The sequence below is a fragment of the Nerophis ophidion genome, linkage group LG27 (assembly GCF_033978795.1).
Source record: "Nerophis ophidion isolate RoL-2023_Sa linkage group LG27, RoL_Noph_v1.0, whole genome shotgun sequence".
Lineage (NCBI taxonomy): Eukaryota > Metazoa > Chordata > Actinopteri > Syngnathiformes > Syngnathidae > Nerophis > Nerophis ophidion.
Window position 1 is genome coordinate 5,060,354 of NC_084637.1, and position 23,597 is coordinate 5,083,950.

The 23,597-nt window shown below is 45.0% G+C and overlaps 1 protein-coding gene across 3 annotated transcripts in view; it reads left to right on the forward strand.

The window, feature by feature from the left end:
- The window catches only part of stat1a (signal transducer and activator of transcription 1a), a 50,225-nt gene extending 29,985 nt beyond the window's left edge, over positions 1-20,240 (forward strand). For 2 of the 3 annotated variants that reach the window (XM_061888987.1, XM_061888989.1), the window contains 9 exons: positions 2,794-2,929; positions 3,033-3,088; positions 3,172-3,266; positions 7,073-7,212; positions 11,591-11,779; positions 15,048-15,120; positions 15,188-15,284; positions 15,369-15,401; positions 19,636-20,240. In XM_061888987.1, coding sequence (XP_061744971.1) covers positions 2,794-2,929; positions 3,033-3,088; positions 3,172-3,266; positions 7,073-7,212; positions 11,591-11,779; positions 15,048-15,120; positions 15,188-15,284; positions 15,369-15,392 — 810 coding nt within the window. In that variant the 3' untranslated portion in view covers positions 15,393-15,401; positions 19,636-20,240. Of the gene's footprint in view, positions 1-2,793; positions 2,930-3,032; positions 3,089-3,171; positions 3,267-7,072; positions 7,213-11,590; positions 11,780-15,047; positions 15,121-15,187; positions 15,285-15,368; positions 15,402-19,632 lie in introns of all 3 variants that reach the window. The other variant, XM_061888988.1, reaches the window with a different exon arrangement.
- The last annotated feature ends 3,357 nt before the right edge of the window (positions 20,241-23,597 follow it).

Sequence of the window (23,597 nt, forward strand, 5' to 3'; positions counted from 1 at the left end):
CTTGCCCAAGGACACAACAGCAGTGACTAGGTTGTCAGAAGCGGGGATCGAACCTGGGAACCTCAAGTTGCGGGCACGGCCACTCTACCAACCGAGCTAAACCGCCCTCCCGTTTGGAATAAGCAAGATTCCATCCATCCATCCATCTTTTTCCGCTTAGCCGAGGTCAGGCCGCGGGGGGCAGCAGCCTAAGCAGGGAAGCCCAGACTTTCCTCTCCCCAGCCACTTCGTCCAGTTCTTCCCGGGGGATCCCGAGCCGTTCCCAGGCCAGCCCAACGTGTCCTGGGTCTTCCCCGTGGCCTCCTACCGGTCATGTAATGTAATAAAAGGCACATTTGTAATACCATGTCATATTTACCGTATTTTACTCATTTCAAGCATTGTAACCTGGGTGACAAAACCCCATTAAATCTCCCTATTTAAATATCATTTTATTGACTAGGATGGCGGAAGCGGGAATCGAACCTGCAACCCTCAAGTTGCTGGCACGGCCACTCTACCAACCGAGCTAAACCGCCCCAACACTACTTGAATTTTACCTCATTAACATCAGGTAATTTATACCATTAATTGGGATGTGGGAGAGTGGCCGTGCGCAACCCGAGGGTCCCTGGTTCAATCCCCACCTAGTACCAAGCTCGTCACGTAGATGTGAATTCATTTCCACAATATCTTTTTTTTCATTTTTCAACGCAAAAGTGAAGTGAATTATATTTATATAGCGCTTTTTCTCTAGTGACTCAAATCGCTTTACATAGTCAAACCCAATATCTAAGTTACATTCAAACCAGTGTGGGTGGCACTGGGAGCAGGTGGGTAAAGTGTCTTGCCCAAGGACACAACAGCAGTGACTAGGATGGCGGAAGCGGGAATCGAACCTGCAACCCTCAAGTTGCTGGCACGGCCACTCTACCAACCGGGCTATACCGCCCTCCCGTTTGGTGCAAGTTTGGAATAAGCAAGATTCCATCCATCCATCCATCTTTTTCCGCTTAGCCGAGGTCAGGCCGCGGGGGCAGCAGCCTAAGCAGGGAAGCCCAGACTTTCCTCTCCCCAGCCACTTCGTCCAGTTCTTCCCGGGGGATCCCGAGCCGTTCCCAGGCCAGCCCAACGTGTCCTGGGTCTTCCCCGTGGCCTCCTACCGGTCATGTAATGTAATAAAAGGCACATTTGTAATACCATGTCATATTTACCGTATTTTACTCATTTCAAGCATTGTAACCTGGGTGACAAAACCCCATTAAATCTCCCTATTTAAATATCATTTTATTGACTAGGATGGCGGAAGCGGGGATCGAACCTGCAACCCTCAAGTTGCTGGCACGGCCACTCTACCAACCGAGCTAAACCGCCCCAACACTACTTGAATTTTACCTCATTAACATCAGGTAATTTATACCATTAATTGGGATGTGGGAGAGTGGCCGTGCGCAACCCGAGGGTCCCTGGTTCAATCCCCACCTAGTACCAACCTCGTCACGTCCGTTGTGTCCTTGAGCAAGACACTTCACCCCTGCTCCTGATGGGTGCTGGTTAGCGCCTTGCATGGCAGCTCCCTCCGTCAGTGTGTGAATGTGGAAGTAGTGTCAAAGCGCTTTGAGTACCTTGAAGGTAGAAACGCGCTATACAAGTACAACCCATTTATTTATTTATTTAACTGTGTATGACCCTCGTACCTTAGAAAGAGCTGTGGTCATGTGGTCGGAGAAAGTGAAATAAAGAAGTCCAATCTTTCGCCAGAGCGTGCTGGGGATTGTGCAAGTGTACACATGTCCAGGCGACTCTCCTCAATATTGAGCCAAATTGAATTCTGTTTCTGTTTATTTTTTTGCCTCTTGTCTTGTTTAATAGATGTCACCAACGTTTGAATCTGACAGTGACCTTAAACTGTTAAACGTACACCGTCACCCCCCAAGCGGCAACATGCACGGAAGAAAGAACTTAAACTCAATCAATCAATCAATCAATGTTTATTTATATAGCCCCAAATCACAAATGTCTCAAAGGACTGCACAAATCATTACGACTACAACATCCTCGGAAGAACCCACAAAAGGGCAAGGAAAACTCACACCCAGTGGGCAGGGAGAATTCACATCCAGTGGGAGGCCAGTGACAATGCTGACTATGAGAAACCTTGGAGAGGACCTCAGATGTGGGCAACCCCCCCCCCTCTAGGGGACCGAAAGCAATGGACGTCGAGCGGGTCTAACATGATACTCTGAAAGTTCAATCCATAGTGGCTCCAGGACAGCAGCGAGAGTCCCGTCCACAGGAAACCATCTCAAGCGGATCAGCAGCGTAGAGATGTCCCCGACCGATACAGGCGAGCGGTCCATCCTGGGTCTCGACTCTGGACAGCCAGTACTTCATCCATGGTCATCGGACCGGACCCCCTCCACAAGGGAGGGGGGGGACATAGGAGAAAGAAAAGAAGCGGCAGATCAACTGGTCTAAAAAGGAGGTCTATTTAAAGGCTAGAGTATACAGATGAGTTTTAAAGTGGGACTTAAATGCTTCTACTGAGGTAGCATCTCGAACTGTTACCGGGAGGGCATTCCAGAGTACTGGAGCCCGAACGGAAAACGCTCTATAGCCCGCAGACTTTTTTTGAGCTGTTAACTGTTGCTTTATTACTCAGGTTTTATTTGGAACCAAAGAAGAGTTTTTTGGTTTTAAAAGTTCACTGTGATTATCTCAACTGAACTGTCTTTCTATCAAGAAAAAATAATCTCTTTTAGAAGTTCGAAATCTTTTCAGCCCATTTTTATCCACAGCGTATTTCCTTCACAGAACCTGGATTTCCTCTTGGATCCTCCGTCGGCAAAGTGGTCCAGGCTCTCCGAGGTTCTAAGCTGGCAGTTTTCCTCCGTCACCAAGCGAGGCCTGAACCAGGAGCAGCTTAACATGCTGGCCGACAAGCTGCTGGGTCAGAACTTCTATGGAACACTAAACGCATGAACAACATGTTGAGTCAAATCATCTTTCAGTGTCTTCTTGAGTTGATGAAACGGGACTGTGACTCTCTGCAGGATCCAAAGCTCAGAGGAACCCAGACGGGCTGATTCCCTGGAACAAGTTTTGCAAGGTGACAAACAAAAATAATTACACAGCTCTTCAGAAGTCTTGATTGTGTTCACACTAAAACCGTTTTCTGGTTGTGTTTACCAGCAAAGCGCCAGTGAGAAAACGATTTCCTTCTGGTTGTGGATTGATAGCATCCTGGAATTGATTAAGAGACACCTGCTTTTACCCTGGAATGACGGGTGAGTTTCACTTGTTCAAAACTAGGCCTGGGCGATATATCGAATACAGTCAATATATCTTGGCTTGGTCTCTATGCGATGTAGAAAATAACTATTTGGCAAGTATTCGAGTGTACGTTCTCGCACAGTGGCGGTGGTTCGGCTTCAAGCGGGAAGATGTTGAACAGACAACCGTAATATGTCAAGTATGCGGCAAAAGCGTTGCTACAAAAGGTAGCAGCACTACTGATGTGTAGCATCATTTGAAAAGTCAGCCGCTAGAGCAGGGGTGTCAAACTCAAATGCAGAGTGGGCCAAAATTTTAAACGGAACAAAGCCACGGGCCAAGGTTGAAAAAATTAACCTTTTAATAGGGACCCAAACAAGTTTTGCATTAAATATTGAACAAGCAAGGCTTATATAACTTTAGTGTCATGCAAAATACAGTTTCAAACAATAATAATAATCCATCCATCCATTTTCTACCGCTTATTCCCTTTTGGGGTCGCGGGGGGCGCTGGCGCCTATCTCAGCTACAATCGGGCGGAAGGCGGGGTACACCCTGGACAAGTCGCCACCTCATCGCAGGGCCAATAATAATAATAATAATTTAAAAAAATATCAACGGCATCCATCCACCCATTTTCTACCGCTTATTCCCTTTCGGGGTCGCGGGGGGCGCTGGCGCCTATCTCAGCTACAATCGGGCGGAAGGCGGGGTACACCCTGGACAAGTCGCCACCTCATCGCAGGGCCAACACAGATAGACAGACAACATTCACACTCACATTCACACACTAGGGACCATTTAGTGTTGCCAATCAACCTATCCCCAGGTGCATGTCTTTGGAAGTGGGAGGGGCCTATCCCCAGGTGCATGTCTTTGGAGGTGGGAGGGGCCTATCCCCAGGTGCATGTCTTTGGAAGTGGGAGGGGCCTATCCCCAGGTGCATGTCTTTGGAGGTGGGAGGAAGCCGGAGTACCCGGAGGGAACCCACGCATTCACGGGGAGAACATGCAAACTCCACACAGAAAGATCTTCAGCCTGGAATTGAACCCAGGACTGCAGGACCTTCGTATTGTGAGGCAGACGCACTAACCCCTCTGCCACCGTGATGGCGTATCAAATAAAATTTAAATAAAAATGTTATGCCTTTTTTTTCTATTTGCAATCTTCTGAGGTAAATATCAAATTTTTTCCACAGGCTAATAATACATTTGAAGATAAAATAACAATAATGAATGAGCCAAACATTGAAGCTTTGAAGTAGCAAGAGAAAATGCATGAATTAATTATTGGTCAGTTTGCTGGAAGTTTCCCGGAAGAGTTAGTGCTGCAAGGGCTTCTGGGTATTTGTTCTGTTGTGTTACGGTGCGGATGTTCACCCAAAATGTGTTTGTCATTTTTGTTTGGTGTGGGTTCACAGTGTGGCGCATATTTGTAACCGTGCTGAAGTTGTTTATACGGCCACCCTCAGTGTGACCTGTATGGCTGTTGACCAAGTATGCCTTGCATTCACTTGTGCGTGTGTGTGTCACAAATATTATGTGACACGCTGTTAGTATGGAGGAAAAGCAGACGTGACGACAGGTGGTAGAGAACGCTAAAGGCAGTGCCTTAAATGCACGCCCCCAATATAGTTGTCCAGGTGGAAATCGGTAGAAATTCGGGAGAATGGTTGCCCCGGGTTGGTAAGTGTGAGTATTAGCGGTGAATGCGGTGTTACAGCGGCACCGACGCTGTATGACACCGGCGGGCCAGCTCTAATGCTAAATTGATATTGCCTCAAGGGCCAAATTAAATTACACGGCGGGCCAGAGTTTGACGCCCATGCGCTAGAGAATGAGGAGTGCTTGAAACTCCACATGTCAACATCTCCGGCCTGTGCCACACCTAAAAAAAATGCCGAAGCATCCAGCACCGACCAAATTGAGCCTGGCGTCTTCTTTTTCCAGATCAACACCCTATGAAAAAAAATAGTCAACAACAAAAGTAGGTAACGTTCGCAGTAACCTACCACATAGCCTATGTGGTAGGTAGAACATTGTCAGTAGAACATGGTAGCCATCCAAAAGCTTCTTGCAAGCTTCTGGTTGAATTTTTGACCAGTCCTCTTGACAAAATTCTTCAACATTGTCCACACGTTTAAATCAGGACTTTGGGAAGGCTATTGTAAAACCTTAATTCTAGCCTGATTTAGCCATTCCTTTACCACTTTTGACGTGTGTTTGGGGTCATTGTCCTGTTGGAACATCCAACTGCACCCAAGATCCAACCTCTGAAGCTGATGATTTTAGCTTATCCTGAAGAATTTGGAGGTAATCCTCCTATTTCATTGTCCTATTTGCTCTCTGTAAAGCACCAGTTCCATTGGCAGCAAAACCGGGCCAGAGCATATTACTACCACCACCATGCTTGACGGTAGGCATAGTGTTCCTGGGATTAAAGGCCTCACCTTTTCTCCTCCAAACATATTGCTAGTTAAATAAATAAATGGGTTGTACTTGTATAGCGCTTTTCTACCTTCAAGGTACTCAAAGCGCTTTGACACTACTTCCACATTTAGCCATTCACACACACATTCACACACTGATGGAGGGAGCTGCCATGCAAGGCGCTAACCAGCACCCATCAGGAGCAAGGGTGAAGTGTCTTGCTCAGGACACAACGGACGTGACGAGGTTGGTACTAGGTGGGGATTGAACCAGGGACCCTCGGGTTACGCACGGCCACTCTCTCACTGCGCCAAGACAGTTTTGTTTGTGTTTTCTTCCTAGGGGGGCGCTAGAGCGCAACCTCGAGTTTGGGGGCTTGGTTTTTTGATTAGATCGCAATTTTTGCCAGTCCTGATGTGTGTGTCAAATTTGGTGAGCTGTGAAGCACGTCAAGGGGGTCAAACCACAGCTCAAAGAGACGGCGGTATAATAATAAAGAATAATAATAAAACCTTGGAAATTCAATAGGGTCCTCTTTCCCAAAGGGGACATCGGTCCCTAATATTAATAATAATAATAGATTTTATTTGTAAAAAGCAAATATTGAGCAAATAACCTCAAAGTGCTACAGTGTATTAAAAAAAAACATAATAAAAATAAAAACTACAACAGCCTAATAGCTAGAATGCATATATCTAAAAAAAAAAAAAAAGGGTTTTAAAGCATTTTCTAAAAAAGCGTCCACAGTCTGTGGTGCCCTCATGTGGTCAGGGAGAGCGTTCCACAGACTGGGAGCGGTGGAGCAGAAAGCCTGGTTTCCCACTGTTCGTAGCTTTGTCCTCGGATGTTGGAGGAGGTTAGCCTGGTGTCGGGTGGAGGATTTGGGGGCGAGTAGTTCTTTGAGGTAGAGGGGGGGGGGCATTTCAATGGAGGCACTGGTGGGTTAGTAGGGAGACTTTGTATTCAATCCTGAGTGGAACAGTGGAATAATGTTTTAATGTAAACACATAGAATCATCGGCGCCTATCTCAGCTACAATCGGGCGGAAGGCGGGGTACACCCTGGACAAGTCGCCACCTCATCGCAGGGCCAACACAGATAGACAGACAACATTCACACTCACATTCACACACTAGGGCCAATTTAGTGTTGCCAATCAACCTATCCCCAGGTGCATGTCTTTGGAGGTGGGAGGGGCCTATCCCCAGGTGCATGATCAAGGGTTAATTCAAGGCTAAGGCAAAATATCGAGATATATATCGTGCATCGGGACATGGCCTAAAAATATCGAGATATCAATGAAAGGCCGTATCGCCCAGCCCTATTCACACCTGTCGAATCCTAAGCATCTTAGTACTCAAAGCGAGTGTTTGTACTTCCTGTGTGTGCAGCTACATCATGGGGTTCATCAGTAAGGAGCGCGAGCGGGCTCTGCTGAGCGACAAGTGTCCAGGGACCTTCTTGCTCAGGTTCAGCGAGAGCAGCAAAGAAGGAGCCATTACCTTCACGTGGATCGAACATGACATACACGGTGAGCGCCATCGGTAAATTGTCCACCCAAGTCTTGTCCCTGCATTTCGACCTGTCCAAGGTGTGGCGCGGTGGGCTCTTTTGCAGCTCGTCCCTCATCGTCCTGTCTCATACTTGTTTTCAACATTGCCAAGAAAAATTAGGGCCAATAATAATTTATGTTACCGTATTTTCCGAACTATAAGGCGCACGGGGGCGGTTTAGCTCGGTTGGTTGAGCAGCCGTGCCAGCAACTTGAGGGTTGCAGGTTCGATTCCCGCTCCCGCCATCCTAGTCAATGCCGTTGTGTCCTTTGGCAAGACACTTTACCCACCTGCTCCCAGTGCCACCCACACTGGTTTAAATGTAACTTAGATATTGGGTTTCACTATGTAAAGTGCTTTGAGTCACTAGAGAAAAGCGCTATATAAATATAATTCACTTCACTTCAAATCCTTGTTTTCCCCTCAAAACTCGACAGTGCGCCTTATAACCCAGTGCGCCTAATGTACGGAATAATTTTGGTTGTGCTTACCGACCTCGAAGCTATTTTATTTGGTGCATGGTGAAATGAAACGTGTGACCAGTAAATGGCAGTCCCACATAAGATATACGTGTAGTCTGCAATACGATGGCAGTCACACATAAGAGATACCTGTGGACTGCAATATGATGGTAGTCACGCAGAAGAGATACGTGTAGACTGCAATATGATGGCAGTCACACAGAAGAGATACGTGTAGACTGATATACGATGGCAGTCACACATAAAAGATACGTGTGGACTGCAATATGATGGCAGTCACACAGAAGAGATACCTGTGGACTGCGATATGATGGCAGTCACACATAAGAGATACGTGTAGACTGCAATATGATGGCAGTCACACATAAGAGATACGTGTGGACTGCAATATGATGGCAGTCACACAGAAGAGATACCTGTGGACTGCAATATGATGCAAGTCACATATAAGAGATGCGTGTAGACTGCAATATGATGGCAGTCACACATAAGCGATACGTGCAGATTACAATATGATAGCAGTCACACATAAGAGACACGTGTAGACTGCAACACGATGGCAGTCACACATAAGAGATACGTGTAGACTGATATACGATGGCAGTCACACATAAGAGATACGTGTAGACTGCAATATGATGGCAGTCACACATAGGAGATACGTGTAGACTGCAATATGATGGCAGTCACACAGAAGAGATACCTGTGGACTGCAATATGATGCAAGTCACACATAAGAGACACGTGTAGACTGCAACACGATGGCAGTCACACATAAGAGATACGTGTAGACTGCAACACGATGGCAGTCACACATAAGAGATACGTGTAGACTGATATACGATGGCAGTCACACATAAGAGATACGTGTAGACTGCAATATGATGGCAGTCACACATAGGAGATACGTGTAGACTGCAATATGATGGCAGTCACACAGAAGAGATACCTGTGGACTGCAATATGATGCAAGTCACACATAAGAGATGCGTGTAGACTGCAATATGATGGCAGTCACACATAAGCGATACGTGCAGATTACAATATGATAGCAGTCACACATAAGAGACACGTGTAGACTGCAACACGATGGCAGTCACACATAAGAGATACGTGTAGACTGATATACGATGGCAGTCACACATAAGAGATACGTGTAGACTGCAATATGATGGCAGTCACACATAAGAGATACGTGTAGACTGCAATATGATGGCAGTCACACATAGGAGATACGTGTAGACTGCAATATGATGGCAGTCACACATAGGAGATACGTGTAGACTGCAATATGATGGCAGTCACACATAGGAGATACGTGTAGACTGCAATATGATAGCAGTCACACATAAGAGATACGTGTAGACTGCGATATGATGGCAGTCACACATAAGAGATACGTGTAGACTGCAATATGATGGCAGTCACACATAAGAGATACGTGTAGACTGCAATATGATGGCAGTCACACATAAGCGATACGTGCAGATTGCAATACGATAGCAGTCACACATAAGAGACACGTGTAGACTGCAATACGATGGCAGTCACACATAAGAGATACGTGTAGACTGCAATACGATGGCAGTCACACAGAAGAGATACGTGTAGACTGCAATATGATGGCAGTCACACATAAGAGACACGTGTAGACTGATATACGATGGCAGTCACACATAAGAGATACGTGTAGACTGCAATACGATGGCAGTCACACAGAAGAGATACGTGTAGACTGCAATATGATGGCAGTCACACATAAGAGATACGTGTAGACTGATATATGATGGCAGTCACACATAAGAGATACGTGTAGACTGATATACGATGGCAGTCACACATAAGAAATACGTGTAGACTGCAATATGATGGCAGTCACACAAGAGATACGTGAAGACTGCAATATGATGGCAGTCACACAAAAGAGATACATGCAGACTGCAATTTGACTCAAGTAAACAGCACCAAAATGTAATATGTTCTATTTTAATGTATATTACGTCCTTTGGGTTCTTTGATATTTGATGTTTCCCTCTTACACACATGTAAGAGGGATGTGTGCTATGGCTATGAGTTGTTTTTTCCCTTGGCCTCAGTCTGGACCCCCTCTCCAGGGGCCCAGGCTTAGACCGATTTTTTTTCTTTCTCACCCCGGATGTTCTCCCCAAATGTGTTTGTCATTCTGGTTTGGTGTGGGTTCACAGTGTGGCGCTTATTTGTAACAGTGTTGAAGTAGTTTATACTGCCACCCTCAGTGTGACCTGTATGGCTGTTGACCAAGTATGCCTTGCATTCACTTATGTGTGTGTGTTAAAGCCGCATATGTTATGTGACTGGGAGGCAGGCTGTTAATATGGAGGAAAAGCGGAAGCGATGACAGGTTGTAAAGGACGCTAAAGACAGTACCTTTAAGGCACGCCCCCAATATTGTTGTCTGGTTGAAAATCGGGAGAAATTCGGGAGAATGGTTGCCCCGGGAGATTTTCGGGAGGAGCACTTAAATTCGGGAGTGTCCCGGGAAAATCGGGAGGGTTGGCAAGTATGGTTAAATTTAAAGTACCAATGATAGTCACACACACACTAGGTGTGGCGATATTATTCAATGCATTTAACTCTCACCTTTGATCAATCCCTGGGAGGCGAGAGGAGCAGTGAGCAGCAGCGGTGGCCACGCCCGGGAATCATTTTTGGTGATTTAACCCCCAATCCCAACCCTTGATGCTGAGTGCCAAGCAGGGAGGTAATTGTTCCCATTTTTATAGTCTTTGGTATGACTCGGTGATTAGGATGGCATCGAACCAGGAACCCTCAAGTTTCTGACCAGCCGCTTTACCATCCAGCAGATCAATAAAACTCTTTTCATGGTCAGTCAGAATAAATTGCTAAACGATTATGATCAGAGTAAATGTCTGTAGTTGTTGATTCAGGCCCAGGGTGAACCCCCGCCCGAAGGCAGCTGAGATAGGCTCCGGCGACCCCAAAAAGAGGACAAGCGGTAGAAAATGGATGGATGGAATTGTAGATTTAAAAATATATATTTGCCTGTAAAAGTAAAAAAAGATAAATATACAAAAAAAGTCTGCGGGCTGTAGAGCGTTTTCCGTTCGGGCTCCAGTACTCTGGAATGCCCTCCCGGTAACAGTTCGCGATGCCACCTCAGTAGAAGCATTTAAGTCTCACCTTAAAACTCATTTGTATACTCTAGCCTTTAAATAGACTCCCTTTTTAGACCAGTTGATCTGCCGTTTCTTTTCTTTTTCTTCTATGTCCCAATCTCCCTTGTGGAGGAGGTCCGGTCCGATCCGATCCGGTGGCCATGTACTGCTCGCCTGTGTATCGGCTGGGGACATCTCTTCGCTGCTGATCCGCCTCCGCTTGGGATGGTTTCCCGCTGGCTCCGCTGTGAACGGGACTCTCGCTGCTGTGTTGGATCCGCTTTGGACTGGACTCTCGCGACTGTGTTGGATCCATTATGGATTGAACTTTCACAGTATCATGTTAGACCCGCTCGACATCCATTGCTTTCCTCCTCTCCAAGGTTCTCATAGTCATCATTGTCACCGACGTCCCACTGGGTGTGAGTTTTCCTTGCCCTTATGTGGGCCTACCGAGGATGTCGTAGTGGTTTGTGCAGCCCTTTGAGACACTAGTGATTTAGGGCTATGTAAGTAAACATTGATCGATTGATTAATTGATATGTTTTATTTACTGTAGTTACCTGCTTGGCACACTTTGACCCACATAAAGTTTTAGCGTGTCTAACATACAAAAGGTGAAGAACATCCAAGTAGCCTTACTTCTTTTTCTGTATGGTGCTCTAAAGATTTAGATTGGAAGCCTGACTTTGACAAATGTTCATGATTCCTCTCACCAGACAACCCCATCTTCCACTCAGTGGAGCCGTACACAAAGAAGGATTTGACCGCGGTCCGGCTGGCCGACATCATCCGCACCTACAAGGTGATGGCGGCGGACGACATCCCTGATAATCCGCTCCGCTTCCTCTACCCTAACCTCCCAAAAGACGACGCCTTCGGGAAATACTACACCAAAAACGCAGAAGGTAAGTCGCAGATGATTCCCCTTTATTGTACAAAACCCAAAAGCAGCGAAGTTGGCTGGTTATGTAAATCCATCCATCCATTTTCTACCGCTTATTCCCTTTTGGGGTCGCGGGGGGCGCTGGCGCCTATCTCAGCTACAATCGGGCGGAAGGCGGGGTACACCCTGGACAAGTCGCCACCTCATTGCAGGTTATGTAAATCATGAATAAAAAGAGAATACAATGATTTGCAAAAGTTTTTCAACCTAAAATCAGTTCAATCGACTGCAAAGACAAGATATTTAACGTTTGAACTGGAAAGCTTGTTTATTTTTTGCAAATATTAGCTCCTTTGGATTTTGATGTTTCAAAAAAGGTGGCACAAGTGGCAAAAAAAGAATGAGAAAGTTGAGGAATGCTCATCAGACACTTATTTGGAACATCCCACAAGTGGACAGGCTAATTGGCAACAGGTGGGTGCCATGATTGGGTATTAAAGCAGCTTTCATGAAATGTTCAAGTCATTCGCAAAAACAAGGACGTGGCGGCGGTCAGGAATTTGTCAACAAATACCAATCAATCAATCAATCAATGTTTTTTTTATATAGCCCTGAATCACAAGTGTCTCAAAGGACTGCACAAGACACAACGACATCCTCGGTTCAAAACCCACATAAGGGCAAGGGAAAAACTCACAATCCAGTTTAAATGTTAATGACTATGAGAAACCTTGGAGAGGACCCTCCCCTATTGGGGAGACCGAAAGCAATGGACGTCGACTGGGTCTAGTATAATATTGTGAAAGTCCAGTCCATAGTAGATCTAACATAATAGTGAGAGTCCAGTCCATAGTGGATCTAACATAATAGTGAGAGTCCAGTCCATAGTGGATCTAACATAATAGTGAGAGTCCAGTCCATAGTGGATCTAACATAATAGTGAGAGTCCAGTCCATAGTGGATCTAACATAATAGTGATAGTCCAGTCCATAGTGGATCTAACATAATAGTGTGAGAGTCTAGTCCATAGTGGATCAAACATAATAGTGTGAGAGTCCAGTCCATAGTGGATCTAACATAATAGTGTGAGAGTCCAGTCCATAGTGGATCTAACATAATAGTGTGAGAGTCCACTCCATAGTGGATCTAACATAATAGTGAGAGTCCAGTCCATAGTGGATCTACCATAATAGTGAAAGTCCAGTCCATAGTGGATCTAACATAATAGTGTGAGACTCCAGTCCATAGTGGATCTAACATAATAGTGAGAGTCCAGTCCATAGTGGATCTAACATAATATTGAGAGTCCACTCTGGATGTCCGGATGTCCGGATGTCTGGATGGACCGTAGGCAGGAGACTACGGTCCATCCAGACCCACACCTCCCGCCATTTAAACAGTTTTTTCCCCTCGGCCATCAGACACGTGAACAATAACAGGATCTGATAGCTCAGTTACAGCTCATGTTATTTTATTCTGTGTTATGTCTTTTATGTTGCACGATTGCGCCAAGTAAAATTCCTAGTTTGTGAACCCGTTCTCAAACAATGGCAATAAAAACTTCTCTGATTCTGATTCCGATAATAGTGAGTCCAGTCCATAGTGGATCTAACATAATAGTGAGAGTCCAGTCCATAGTGGATCTAACATAATAGTGAGAGTCCAGTCCATTGTGGATCTAAAATAATAGTGAGAGTCCAGTCCATAGTGGATCTAAAATAATAGTGAGAGTCCAGTCCATAGGGTATCTAACACAATAGTGTGAGTCCAATCCATAATTGATCTAACATAATAGTGAGAGTCCAGTCCATAGTGGATCCAACATAGTAGTGAGAGTTCAGTCCATAGTGGATCTAACATAATAGTGAGAGTCCAGTCCATAGTGGATCCAACATAGTAGTGAGAGTTCAGTCCATAGTGGGCCCAGTAAGAGACCATCCCGAGCAGAGACTGTTCAGCAGCGCAGAGATGTCCCCAATCCATGCACAGGCGAGCGGTCCACCCAGGGTCCCGATTCTGGGCAGCCAGCGCTTCATCCACGGCCACAAAATTGTCCAACAGTTTAAGAACAACATGTCTCAACCAGCTATTGCAAGGAATGTAGGGATTTCACCATCCACGGTCCGTAATATCATCAAAAGGTTCAGAGAATCTGGAGAAATCACAGCATGTAAGCCAATATATTACGGACCTTGGATCCCTCAGGGCGTACCGCATCAAAAAGCGACATCAGTGTGTAAAGGATATCACCGCATGGTCTCAGGAACACTTCAGAAAACCACTGTCAGTAACTATAGTTGGTCGCTACATCTGTAAAGGCAAGTTAAAACTCTACTATGCAAAGCGAAAGCCGTTTATCAACAACACCCAGAAACGCCGCCGGCTTCACTGGGGCTGATCTCATCTGAGATGGACTGAATCAAAGTGGAAAAGTGTTCTGTGGTCTGACGAGTCCACATTTCAAATTGTTTTGGGAAACTGTGGACGTCGTGTCCTCCGGAACAAAGAGGAAAATAACCATCCGGAGTGTCCTAGTTGCAAAGTTCAAAAGCCAGCATCTGTGATGGTATGGGGGTGCATTAGTGCCCAAGACATGGGTAACTTACACATCTGTGAAGGCACCATTAATGCTGAAAGGTACATACAGGTTTTGGAACAACATATGCTGCCACCTTTTCATGGACGCCCCTGCTTATTTCAGCAAGACAATGCCAAACCACATTCAGCACGTGTTACAACAGCGTGGCTTCGTAAAAAAAGAGTGTGGATACTTTCCTTGCCCGCCTACAGTCCAGACCTGTCTCCCATGGAAAATGTGTGGCGCATTATGAAGCGTAAAATACGACAGCGGAGACCCCGGACTGTTGAACGACTGAAGCTCTACATAAAACAAGAATGGGAAAGAATTCCACTTTAAAAGCTTCAACAATTAGTTTCCTCAGTTCCCAAACGTTTATTGAGTGCTGTTAAAAGAAAAAGTGATGTAACACAGTGGTGAACATGCCCTTTCCCAACTACTTTGGCAGGTGTTGCAGCCATGAAATTCTACGTTATTATTTGCAAAAATGAAAAGTTTATGAGTTTGAATACAAATATCTTGTCTTTGTAGTGCATTCAATTGAACATGGGTTGAAAAGGATTCCGTTTATATTTACATCAAACACAATTTCCCAACTCATATGGAAACGGGGTTTGTAAGTTGAAAACATGCCAACTTCACTGGTTTTGGGGGGTTTGTTGACGTTCACGGGGGAGGATTTGTGTTTGATTCGTATTTGACTGGCACCCAGCTCCAGAGCCCATGGAGGTGGAGAACATAAACACCGGCTACATGAAGACGGAGCTCATCTCAGTCTCAACAGTGTAAGCCAGTCTTTCCAATTCTTGCGTCGGAACCCTTGAGTTGATCACCTGTTTCTCCGCCCTGCAGACCTCCGTCCCACATGCAGGGCAAAATAATGCCCATGACACATGAGGTGTACGAGCTTTTGGAGCAGTCAGTCAGTCCCAAAGACATCAAAGACGCAGTGAGACCAAACTCATCTCAATATAACTACACACACACAAGCAATTTAACCTAACGGCCATTTTTTTCTCTGATTTCTCCCCAGATGAACGGCGACTTGACCATCTGAGCTGAAGAGGTCTGTCCCACTTTATTCCATCACAGAACTTTGGGAAACTTTCAACTCTTTCGTGTCTGCTCTTACTTTGTCGTGTGTGTGTGTGCTCATCTTGCATTCTTAGAGTTATCGGTGGCTTTTTGTGCAAAGTTCCGAGAAAGATGAGGAAACGGCTGTTTGTCTTACAACAGCCGTGTGAAAACACCTGGAAGAAATGTGACTATTCGAAGAGAAAAGTGCAGACAAGAACACGTCTTGTTCATGCATGTGCAAAATGTTGTAGAAGCAGAATTATTTGATGCAAATCAACACGATACGGTTTATTCTGTCCTGACAGTGAAGGATTTTTATATTCTTACTGCTAATTACCTACAAAACAGTGCAAAAGTTTGGACACACCAATGGGTTTTCTACATTTTCATGACTATTTACTATCAAAACTATGAATGAACACATGTGGAGTTATGTACTTAACAACAACAAAAATAAGTACATAACTCCACAAAAATGTGAAATAACTGAAAACACGTTTTATATCCATATTTATTTTATCAATCAATGTTTACTTATATAGCCCTAAATCACTAGTGTCTCAAAGGGCTGCACAAACCACTACGACATCCTCGGTAGGCCCACATAAGGGCAAGGAAAAACTCACACCCAGTGGGACGTCGGTGACAATAATGACTATGAGAACCTTGGAGAGGAGGAAAGCAATGGATGTCGAGCGGGTCTAACATGATACTGTGAAAGTTCGATCCATAATGGATCCAACACAGTCGCGAGAGTCCAGTCCAAAGCGGATCCAACACAGCAGCGAGAGTCCCGTTCACAGCGGAGCCAGCAGGAAACCATCCCAAGCGGAGGCGGATCAGCAGCGCAGAGATGTCCCCAGCCGATACACAGGCAAGCAGTACATGGCCATCGGATCGGACCGGACCCCCTCCACAAAGGAGAGTGGGACATAGAAGAAAAAGAAAAGAAACGGCAGATCAACTGGTCTAAAAAGGGAGTCTATTTAAAGGCTAGAGTATACAAATGAGTTTTAAGGTGAGACTTAAATGCTTCTACTGAGGTAGCATCTCGAACTGTTACCGGGAGGGCATTCCAGAGTACTGGAGCCCGAAATGAAAAAGCTCTATAGCCCGCAGACTTTTTTTGGGCTTTGGGAATCACTAATAAGCCGGAGTCCTTTGTATATCTTTCTGTCTTGCCTCTTGGTGAGGGCGGTCGCATTTTTCCCCGCTCCCTCCTTCCCTGCTTGCTCTCTGTGTCCTTGTTCTTTGTCTGAACTTTTCTGAAGCCTCCTTCTTTGCGCTGTCTCAAAAAGCTGCACAAGCAACTACGACATCCTCGGTTCAAAACCCACATAAGGGCAAGGAAAAACTCACAATCCAGTTTAGATATCAATGTTAATGACTATGAGAAACCTTGGAGAGGACCACCCCCTCTAGGGGAGACCGAAAGCAATGGACGTCGAGTGGGTCTAGTATAATATTGTGAAAGTCCAGTCCATAGTGGATCTAACATAATATTGAGAGTCCAGTCTGGATGGACCGTAGGCAGGAGACTACGGTCCATCCAGACCCACACCTCCCGCCATTTAAGCAGTTTTTTCCCCTCGGCCATCAGACACGCGAACAATAACGACTGCGCCAAGTAAAATTCCTAGTTTGTGAACCCGTTCTCAAACAATGGCAATAAAAACTTTTCGGATTCTGATTCTGATAGTGGATCCAACATAATAGTGAGAGTCCAGTCCATAGTGGATCCAACATAATTGTGAGAGTCCAGTCCATAGTGGATCTAACACAATAGTGAGAGTCCAGTCCATTGTGGATCTAACATAATAGTGAGAGTCCAGTCCATAGTGGATCTAAAATAATAGTGAGAGTCCAGTCCATAGGGGATCTAACATAATAGGGAGAGTCCAGTCCATAGGGGATCTAACATAATAGTGAGAGTCCAGTCCATAGTGGATCTAACACACTAGTGAGAGTCCAGTCCATAGTGGATTTAACACACTAGTGAGAGTCCAGTCCTTAGTGGATTCAACACAATAGTGAGAGTCCAGTCCATAGTGGATCTAACACAGTCAGTATATATATCTTTCTGTCTTGCCTCTTGGTGAGGGTGGTCGCATTTTTCCCTGCTCCCTCCTTCCCGGCTTGCTCTCTGTGTCCTTGTCTTCGTCTGAACTTTTCTGAAGCCTCCTTCTTTGCGCTGTCCTCAAATCTAAACATCAGACATGGATATGATCAGCTGGACTCTGGTTGCAATTGACAGTCTTTTCGACAAGGAAAAGAGGTTCAGGGGAGCCCGGCTATGGGGTACTTCAGAGACTCCTGGAATAAATGGAGAATCATGTGCCTCTCAATACTTTCCATCAAGGACATGGAAGACATCTACCTATTTGGAACCGTGATCGCGGGTCACCTGCTGATTGGGCTGGGCGTTGCTCTAGTGAATCGTCAAATTCGTAAGACGTTGGCAGCCACTGAAGGAGCCCAAAGGCTGTTCGTCGCAATGGAAGGTTTGGGAACACAGACTGTAGCGATTTCTGAACTAAATCGCAAAATGGATCACATCGTGGAGAATTTTGCAGTAAAGGAAGATTTAATTGAATTTGAGAGAACAGACAAGCCATTGTTTTGTCTGTTCGCGAAAAACAAACATCCAATCTACGATTTGACTCCCTCAAATGGCCTTGGCGCTAGGACCAGACTGCTCTGAAAAACACCCTCGAGGACACCTCAATGATGGACGCTTTTGACCTCCCCCCCCTTCTCAACGACACCTGGAGTCGAACTTTTTCAGTTCGGCCTCAGTCTACAAAAACATTACACCATCACACCCAAGACAATTGGGCACACTCTCACCCCCGCCCCACCCCCCCCCCCCCCCCCCACGCCCCCACGCCTACACCACCACTTGTTTATCCCCTCAAATCCTTCGGGGGCTCCAACTACCCCCCCCCTCCCCCCCTCTCTGTGCAAGTTTTCGTGATTAAATGTAACGTGTTTATGTGTGCATAGCAAATGAGTTATTTTTTTCCTTTCACTGATTTTTTTTTTACTCTTCCCCCCTTTCCCAATATCACCTTTTTTCCCACATTTTTTAAGGAGCGCCGTAAAAATGGCTAATCCGTTGGTGGTCCCGTCTTATCTCCCTGTAACGTCAGTGGGTCTGTGCCGAAAATGTACTTTTCAGTTCTTATGTGTCTTGTGCATGTTAAGAATTGACAATAAATAATTTCAATTTCCATTTCCAAATATCATCCTTAGCTCCACCAATGATAAAGATAATGATAAATGTACTTGTATCGCGCTTTTCTACCCTCAAGGTACTCAAAGCGCCTTGACACTACTTCCACATTCACACACTGATGGAGGGAGCTGCCATGCAAGGCGCTAACCGGCACCCATCAGGAGCAAGGGTGAAGTGTCTTGCTCAAGGACACAATGGACGTGAGGAGGTTGGTGCTAGGTGGGGATTGAACCAGGGGCCCTCGGGTTGCGCACGGCCACTCTACCACTGCGCCACGCCGTCCCCAATGAGTTCCATCCATCCATTTTCTACCGCTTGTCCCTTTTGGGGTGGCGGGGGAGCCTATCTCGGTCGTATTCGGGCGGAAAGCAGGGTACGCCCTGGACAAGTCGCCTCCTCATCACAGGGCTAAAGCCAATTTAAAAATAAATATGATTAAAAACGATTTTAAAGGGTAAAACCAATTAAATCAATCGGTTTCTTCAAAATAGCCACCCTTTGCTCCGATTACTGCTTTGCACACTCGTGGCATTCTCTCCATGAGCTTCACAAGCACACCTGCGAAGTGAAAACTATTTCAGGTGACGACCTCGTCAAGCTCATGGAGAGAATGCCAGGAGTCTGCAAAGCAGGGACCAGAGCCAAGGGTGGCTATTTTGAATGAAACTAGAATACAAAACATGTCGGTTTTAAGTACACAACTCCACATGAGTTCATTCCTAGTTTTGATGTGACATTTTACAATGTAAATAGTCATGAAAATAAAAAAAACGCATTGAGTGAGGAGAAGGCGTGGCCTCTGCTGTATATTGCCAGCATAAACACACACTTATTAAAAAGAGTATATTTATCTAACCTTCATATTTCTGCATGCTAACCATGTGATTATGCAAGTACCTGTATATCATCAGGTATGCTTAGTTAAAGTGACAAAAAAAGAGAGACACAACACAGCCCTGACATGAGTGTGTGGGCTGTTTTCAAGCAGCAAAAAATCGTCAAGCCTGCGAAGGAGCAGTTACCATGGAGAGCGAAGTCAGACGGGACAGGGACAACCCAACAGCGCCTTTGGAACAGTTTATCAGACCTTGTGGAGAAGCAGAGGATGGACTTTTTTTGGGAGGAGCCAGAAGAAGCAGGATGTCTCCCTTTCCCTACTGGTGGCCATGAGGTATTTATTGGCTTTAAACAATCCAACTGTGAAGTTCTCCTCCCTTCAGCAGCAGCTCTAAAAGTATCTGTTATACTGTTTGATATTACAATTGTATTCAGTTTAAAGGCTCATAGACATAAATACACAAGTGTGCTATAGAATGGGATTATTCCTGCCATTTACTTTGACTATAAAAGCTCCTTTAGCGTGGCCGCACGTTGTGTTTAGGCGGTCGGCGCCGTAAGTGATCATGTGGATGCTTGCTTACGTCAGTGTAAGACGGGCGAGGAGACTTAGATTGTTGTCACGTCAAAAAATAAACGCCTGGCTAAAGTTTAGATTACCAAGTTGTGAGTAAATAAATGTACTGCATTCAAATAAAAACATTTGAAAATGTTCCTGAATTACATTCCGACAATAAAATGGCCTTTGTGTCCAAATATTGGGCTTTTTTAAAATAATTTGGATTAGATTAAATAACATTGAATCATTTGACAGCATATCTATCTATCTATCTATCTATCTGTCAATCAATCAATCAATGTTTATTTATATAGCCCCAAATCACAAATGTCTCAAAGGACTGCACAAACCATTACGACTACGACATCCTCGGAAGAACCCGCAAAAGGGCAAGGAAAACTCACACCCAGTGGGCAGGGAGAATTCCCATCCAGTGGGACGCCAGTGACAATGCTGACTATGAGAAACCTTGGAGAGGACCTCAGATGTGGTGGAAAATAAGTATTTGGGTAACCATTCAAAGCTCTCACTGATGGAAGGAGGTTTTGGCTCAAAATCACACGATACATGGCCCCATTCATTCTTTCCTTAACACGGATCAATCGTCCTGTCCCCTTAGCAGAAAAGCAGTCCCAAAGCATGATGTTTCCACCCCCATGCTTCACAGTAGGTATGGTGTTCTTGGGATGCAACTCCGTACTCTTCTTCCTTCAAACACGACGAGTTGAGTTTATACCAAAAAGTTCCATTTTGGTTTCATCTGCCCACATGACATTCTCCCATGTGCTCTCTGGCAAACTTCAGACGGGCCTGGACAGCCTATATATGTATGCATTCACTGGCTTAAGCAGGGGGACACGTCTGGCACTGCAGGATTTGATTCCCTGTCGGCGTAGTGTGTTACTGATGGTAACCTTGGGTTACTTTGGTCCCAGCTCTCTGCAGGTCATTCGCCAGGTCCACCCGTGTGGTTCTGGGATTTTTCGCTCACCGTTCTCATGATCCTTTTGAACCCACGGGATGAGGTCTTGCGTGGAGCCCCAGATCGAGGGATATTATCAGTGGTCTTGTATGTCTTCCATTTTCTGATAATTGCTCCCACAGTTGATTTTTTCACACCAAGCTGCTTGCCTATTGTAGATTCACTCTTCCCAGTCTGGTGCAGGTCTACAATTATTTTCCTGGTGTCCTTCGACAGCTCTTTGGTGTTGGCCATAGTGGAGTTTGGAGTCTGACTGTTTGAGGCTGTGGACAGGTGTCTTTTATACGGATAACGAGTTCAAACAAGTGCCATTAATACAGGTAAGGAGTGGAGGACAGAAGAGCTTCTTAAAGAAGAAGTTACAGGTCTGTGAGAGCCAAAGATCATCCTTGTTTGAAGTGACCAAATACTTATTTTCCACCATAATTTACAAATAAATTCTTTAAAATTCCTACAATGTGAATTCCTGGATTTGTTTTTCACATTCTGTCTCTCACAGTTGAAGTGTACCTATGATGAACATTACAGACCTCTGTCATCATTTTAAGTGGGAGAACTTGCTGACTAAATACTTTTTTGCCCCACTGTATACCGGTATATACATATATACATACATATATACGCATATATATGTATGAATATATATATATATATATACTATGTACAGTGTATATATACATATGTATATATGTATAAATATATATGTATAAACACATGTATGTATATGAATATATATGTATGTACAGTGTATATATATATGTATATATATATATGTGTGTATGTATGCGTATATATATATGTATGTATATTATGTATGTGTGTATATATTTGGATATATATATAATATGCAGCAATGCACTAACATCCAAACAAGCAATTTATCCCCCAATTTTCCACTGAAGTGTCTCAAAACCTTCCTGAGAAGTTTACAATCTGTGCTACAAACATGTCAAACTGTCACAGCATAAGCAAAATAAAAATACAACTTATGTGAAAAAGCGCTGCTATAACAGACAAGACTGGCAGTGACATGTGTTGTACTGTCACAACTGAACACTGGAACTTGAACACGACGCCACACCACACAGGCTGTCTGCCATGAGAATTTCCTCCAACATGTCAGACGCCATCGAATGATTTGCCCACTCAAGTCGGTTACGACGGCGAACTCCAGTCAGGTGGAGACCCTGATGAGGACCAGCTTCCCAGTTTGTGCAGAAATTCTTTAGTTATGCGACTCAATTGTTGCAGCAGCTGGCCGGGTGGCTGGTCTCAAACAATCATGGAGTTGCACCTGCCGAATGTGGATGTCCTGGGCTGGTGTGGTCTGCGGCAGTGAGGCCGGATGGATGTACTGCCAAATCCTTTGATAACGGCTTATGGTAGAGAAATGAACATTCAATTCACAGGCAACCGCTCAGGTGGACATTCCTGCAGCCAGCATGCCGACTGCACCCTCCCTCAAAACTTGTGATATCAGTGCCGTTTGATAAAACTGCACATTTCAGAGTGTCCTGTGAGGTGGGATGGATTATCTTGGCAAAGAAGAAATGCTCACTCACACAGACTTATGAACAATATTTGAGAGGAATACGTCTTTGGTCTATGTAATAAATGCTTTAGAACTTTGAGTTATAATCTTTGAAAGTTATAATGCTTGATATCTTTGAGTTTATAATGGTTAGTTTTTATGTTTAGCACCTGTTGATGCTATAGTGTCAGGAAGCTGCATCCAGGTAGCATTCGGCTTCTATAACATATTGCTCATCCTTTGTGTTTGGGCTCAAAAATATAAGGTTCTGGATCACAAGTTTTCCCAAAGAATTGTTGTTGGCTCTCACAAAGTCTGCTGGGTTAGCATTGTTGTTGATGGGGAAGGGATCTTTGGCTGGCTTCTTCTTTAGCTCTCAAAATGGCTCGGGAATCTATGCGATTGATACTATTTTGATCATATCTATTTATTTGGTGTCGTAAATGTTTGTACGCGAGGGGTGGAAGGAGACAACACCACGGAGAAGCTCAGGTTACCAGGTTTATTGTAACCTTTGATGATTGTGCGGGAGGTGTATGCTACTCTATGTGTTGGTTGCAGGACTAAGTGTGAAATTAACCACGGACGTTGTACGTGCGTGATGGATGAAATCTTTGTCAGTCCAAGAGGGCGAGGCACAAAGGAAGTCCGGGACAGGCAGGTGAGAAGCGACAAGGTCCGTGTCCAGGCAAGGGTCGAGGATCGAGGGAGGCAGTCCGAAATCCGGATGGAGGTCGAGGTACAGAGCACAAGGAACAAGTCGGGCAAACCGAGAGTAAACGACGTTCCGGCGTAGGTTCCAAGGAGCGACTGGTCTTTATGCTGTCCTCCTGATTGCTGCTGTTCCACTCTGCTGCTACTTTAAGGAGCCTGATTGGCAACTACGACAAGATGTGCTCAAGCCAATCAGAGACAGGTGAGGTAAAGAGCGCTCAGGGAGACCCACTGAAAATGGAACCAAACTAATGTTGTCGTTTTATTATTTTCAATTGCCTATTTTTGTGCCGTTTTCATATGACATTTGATACTCGTATGTCACAC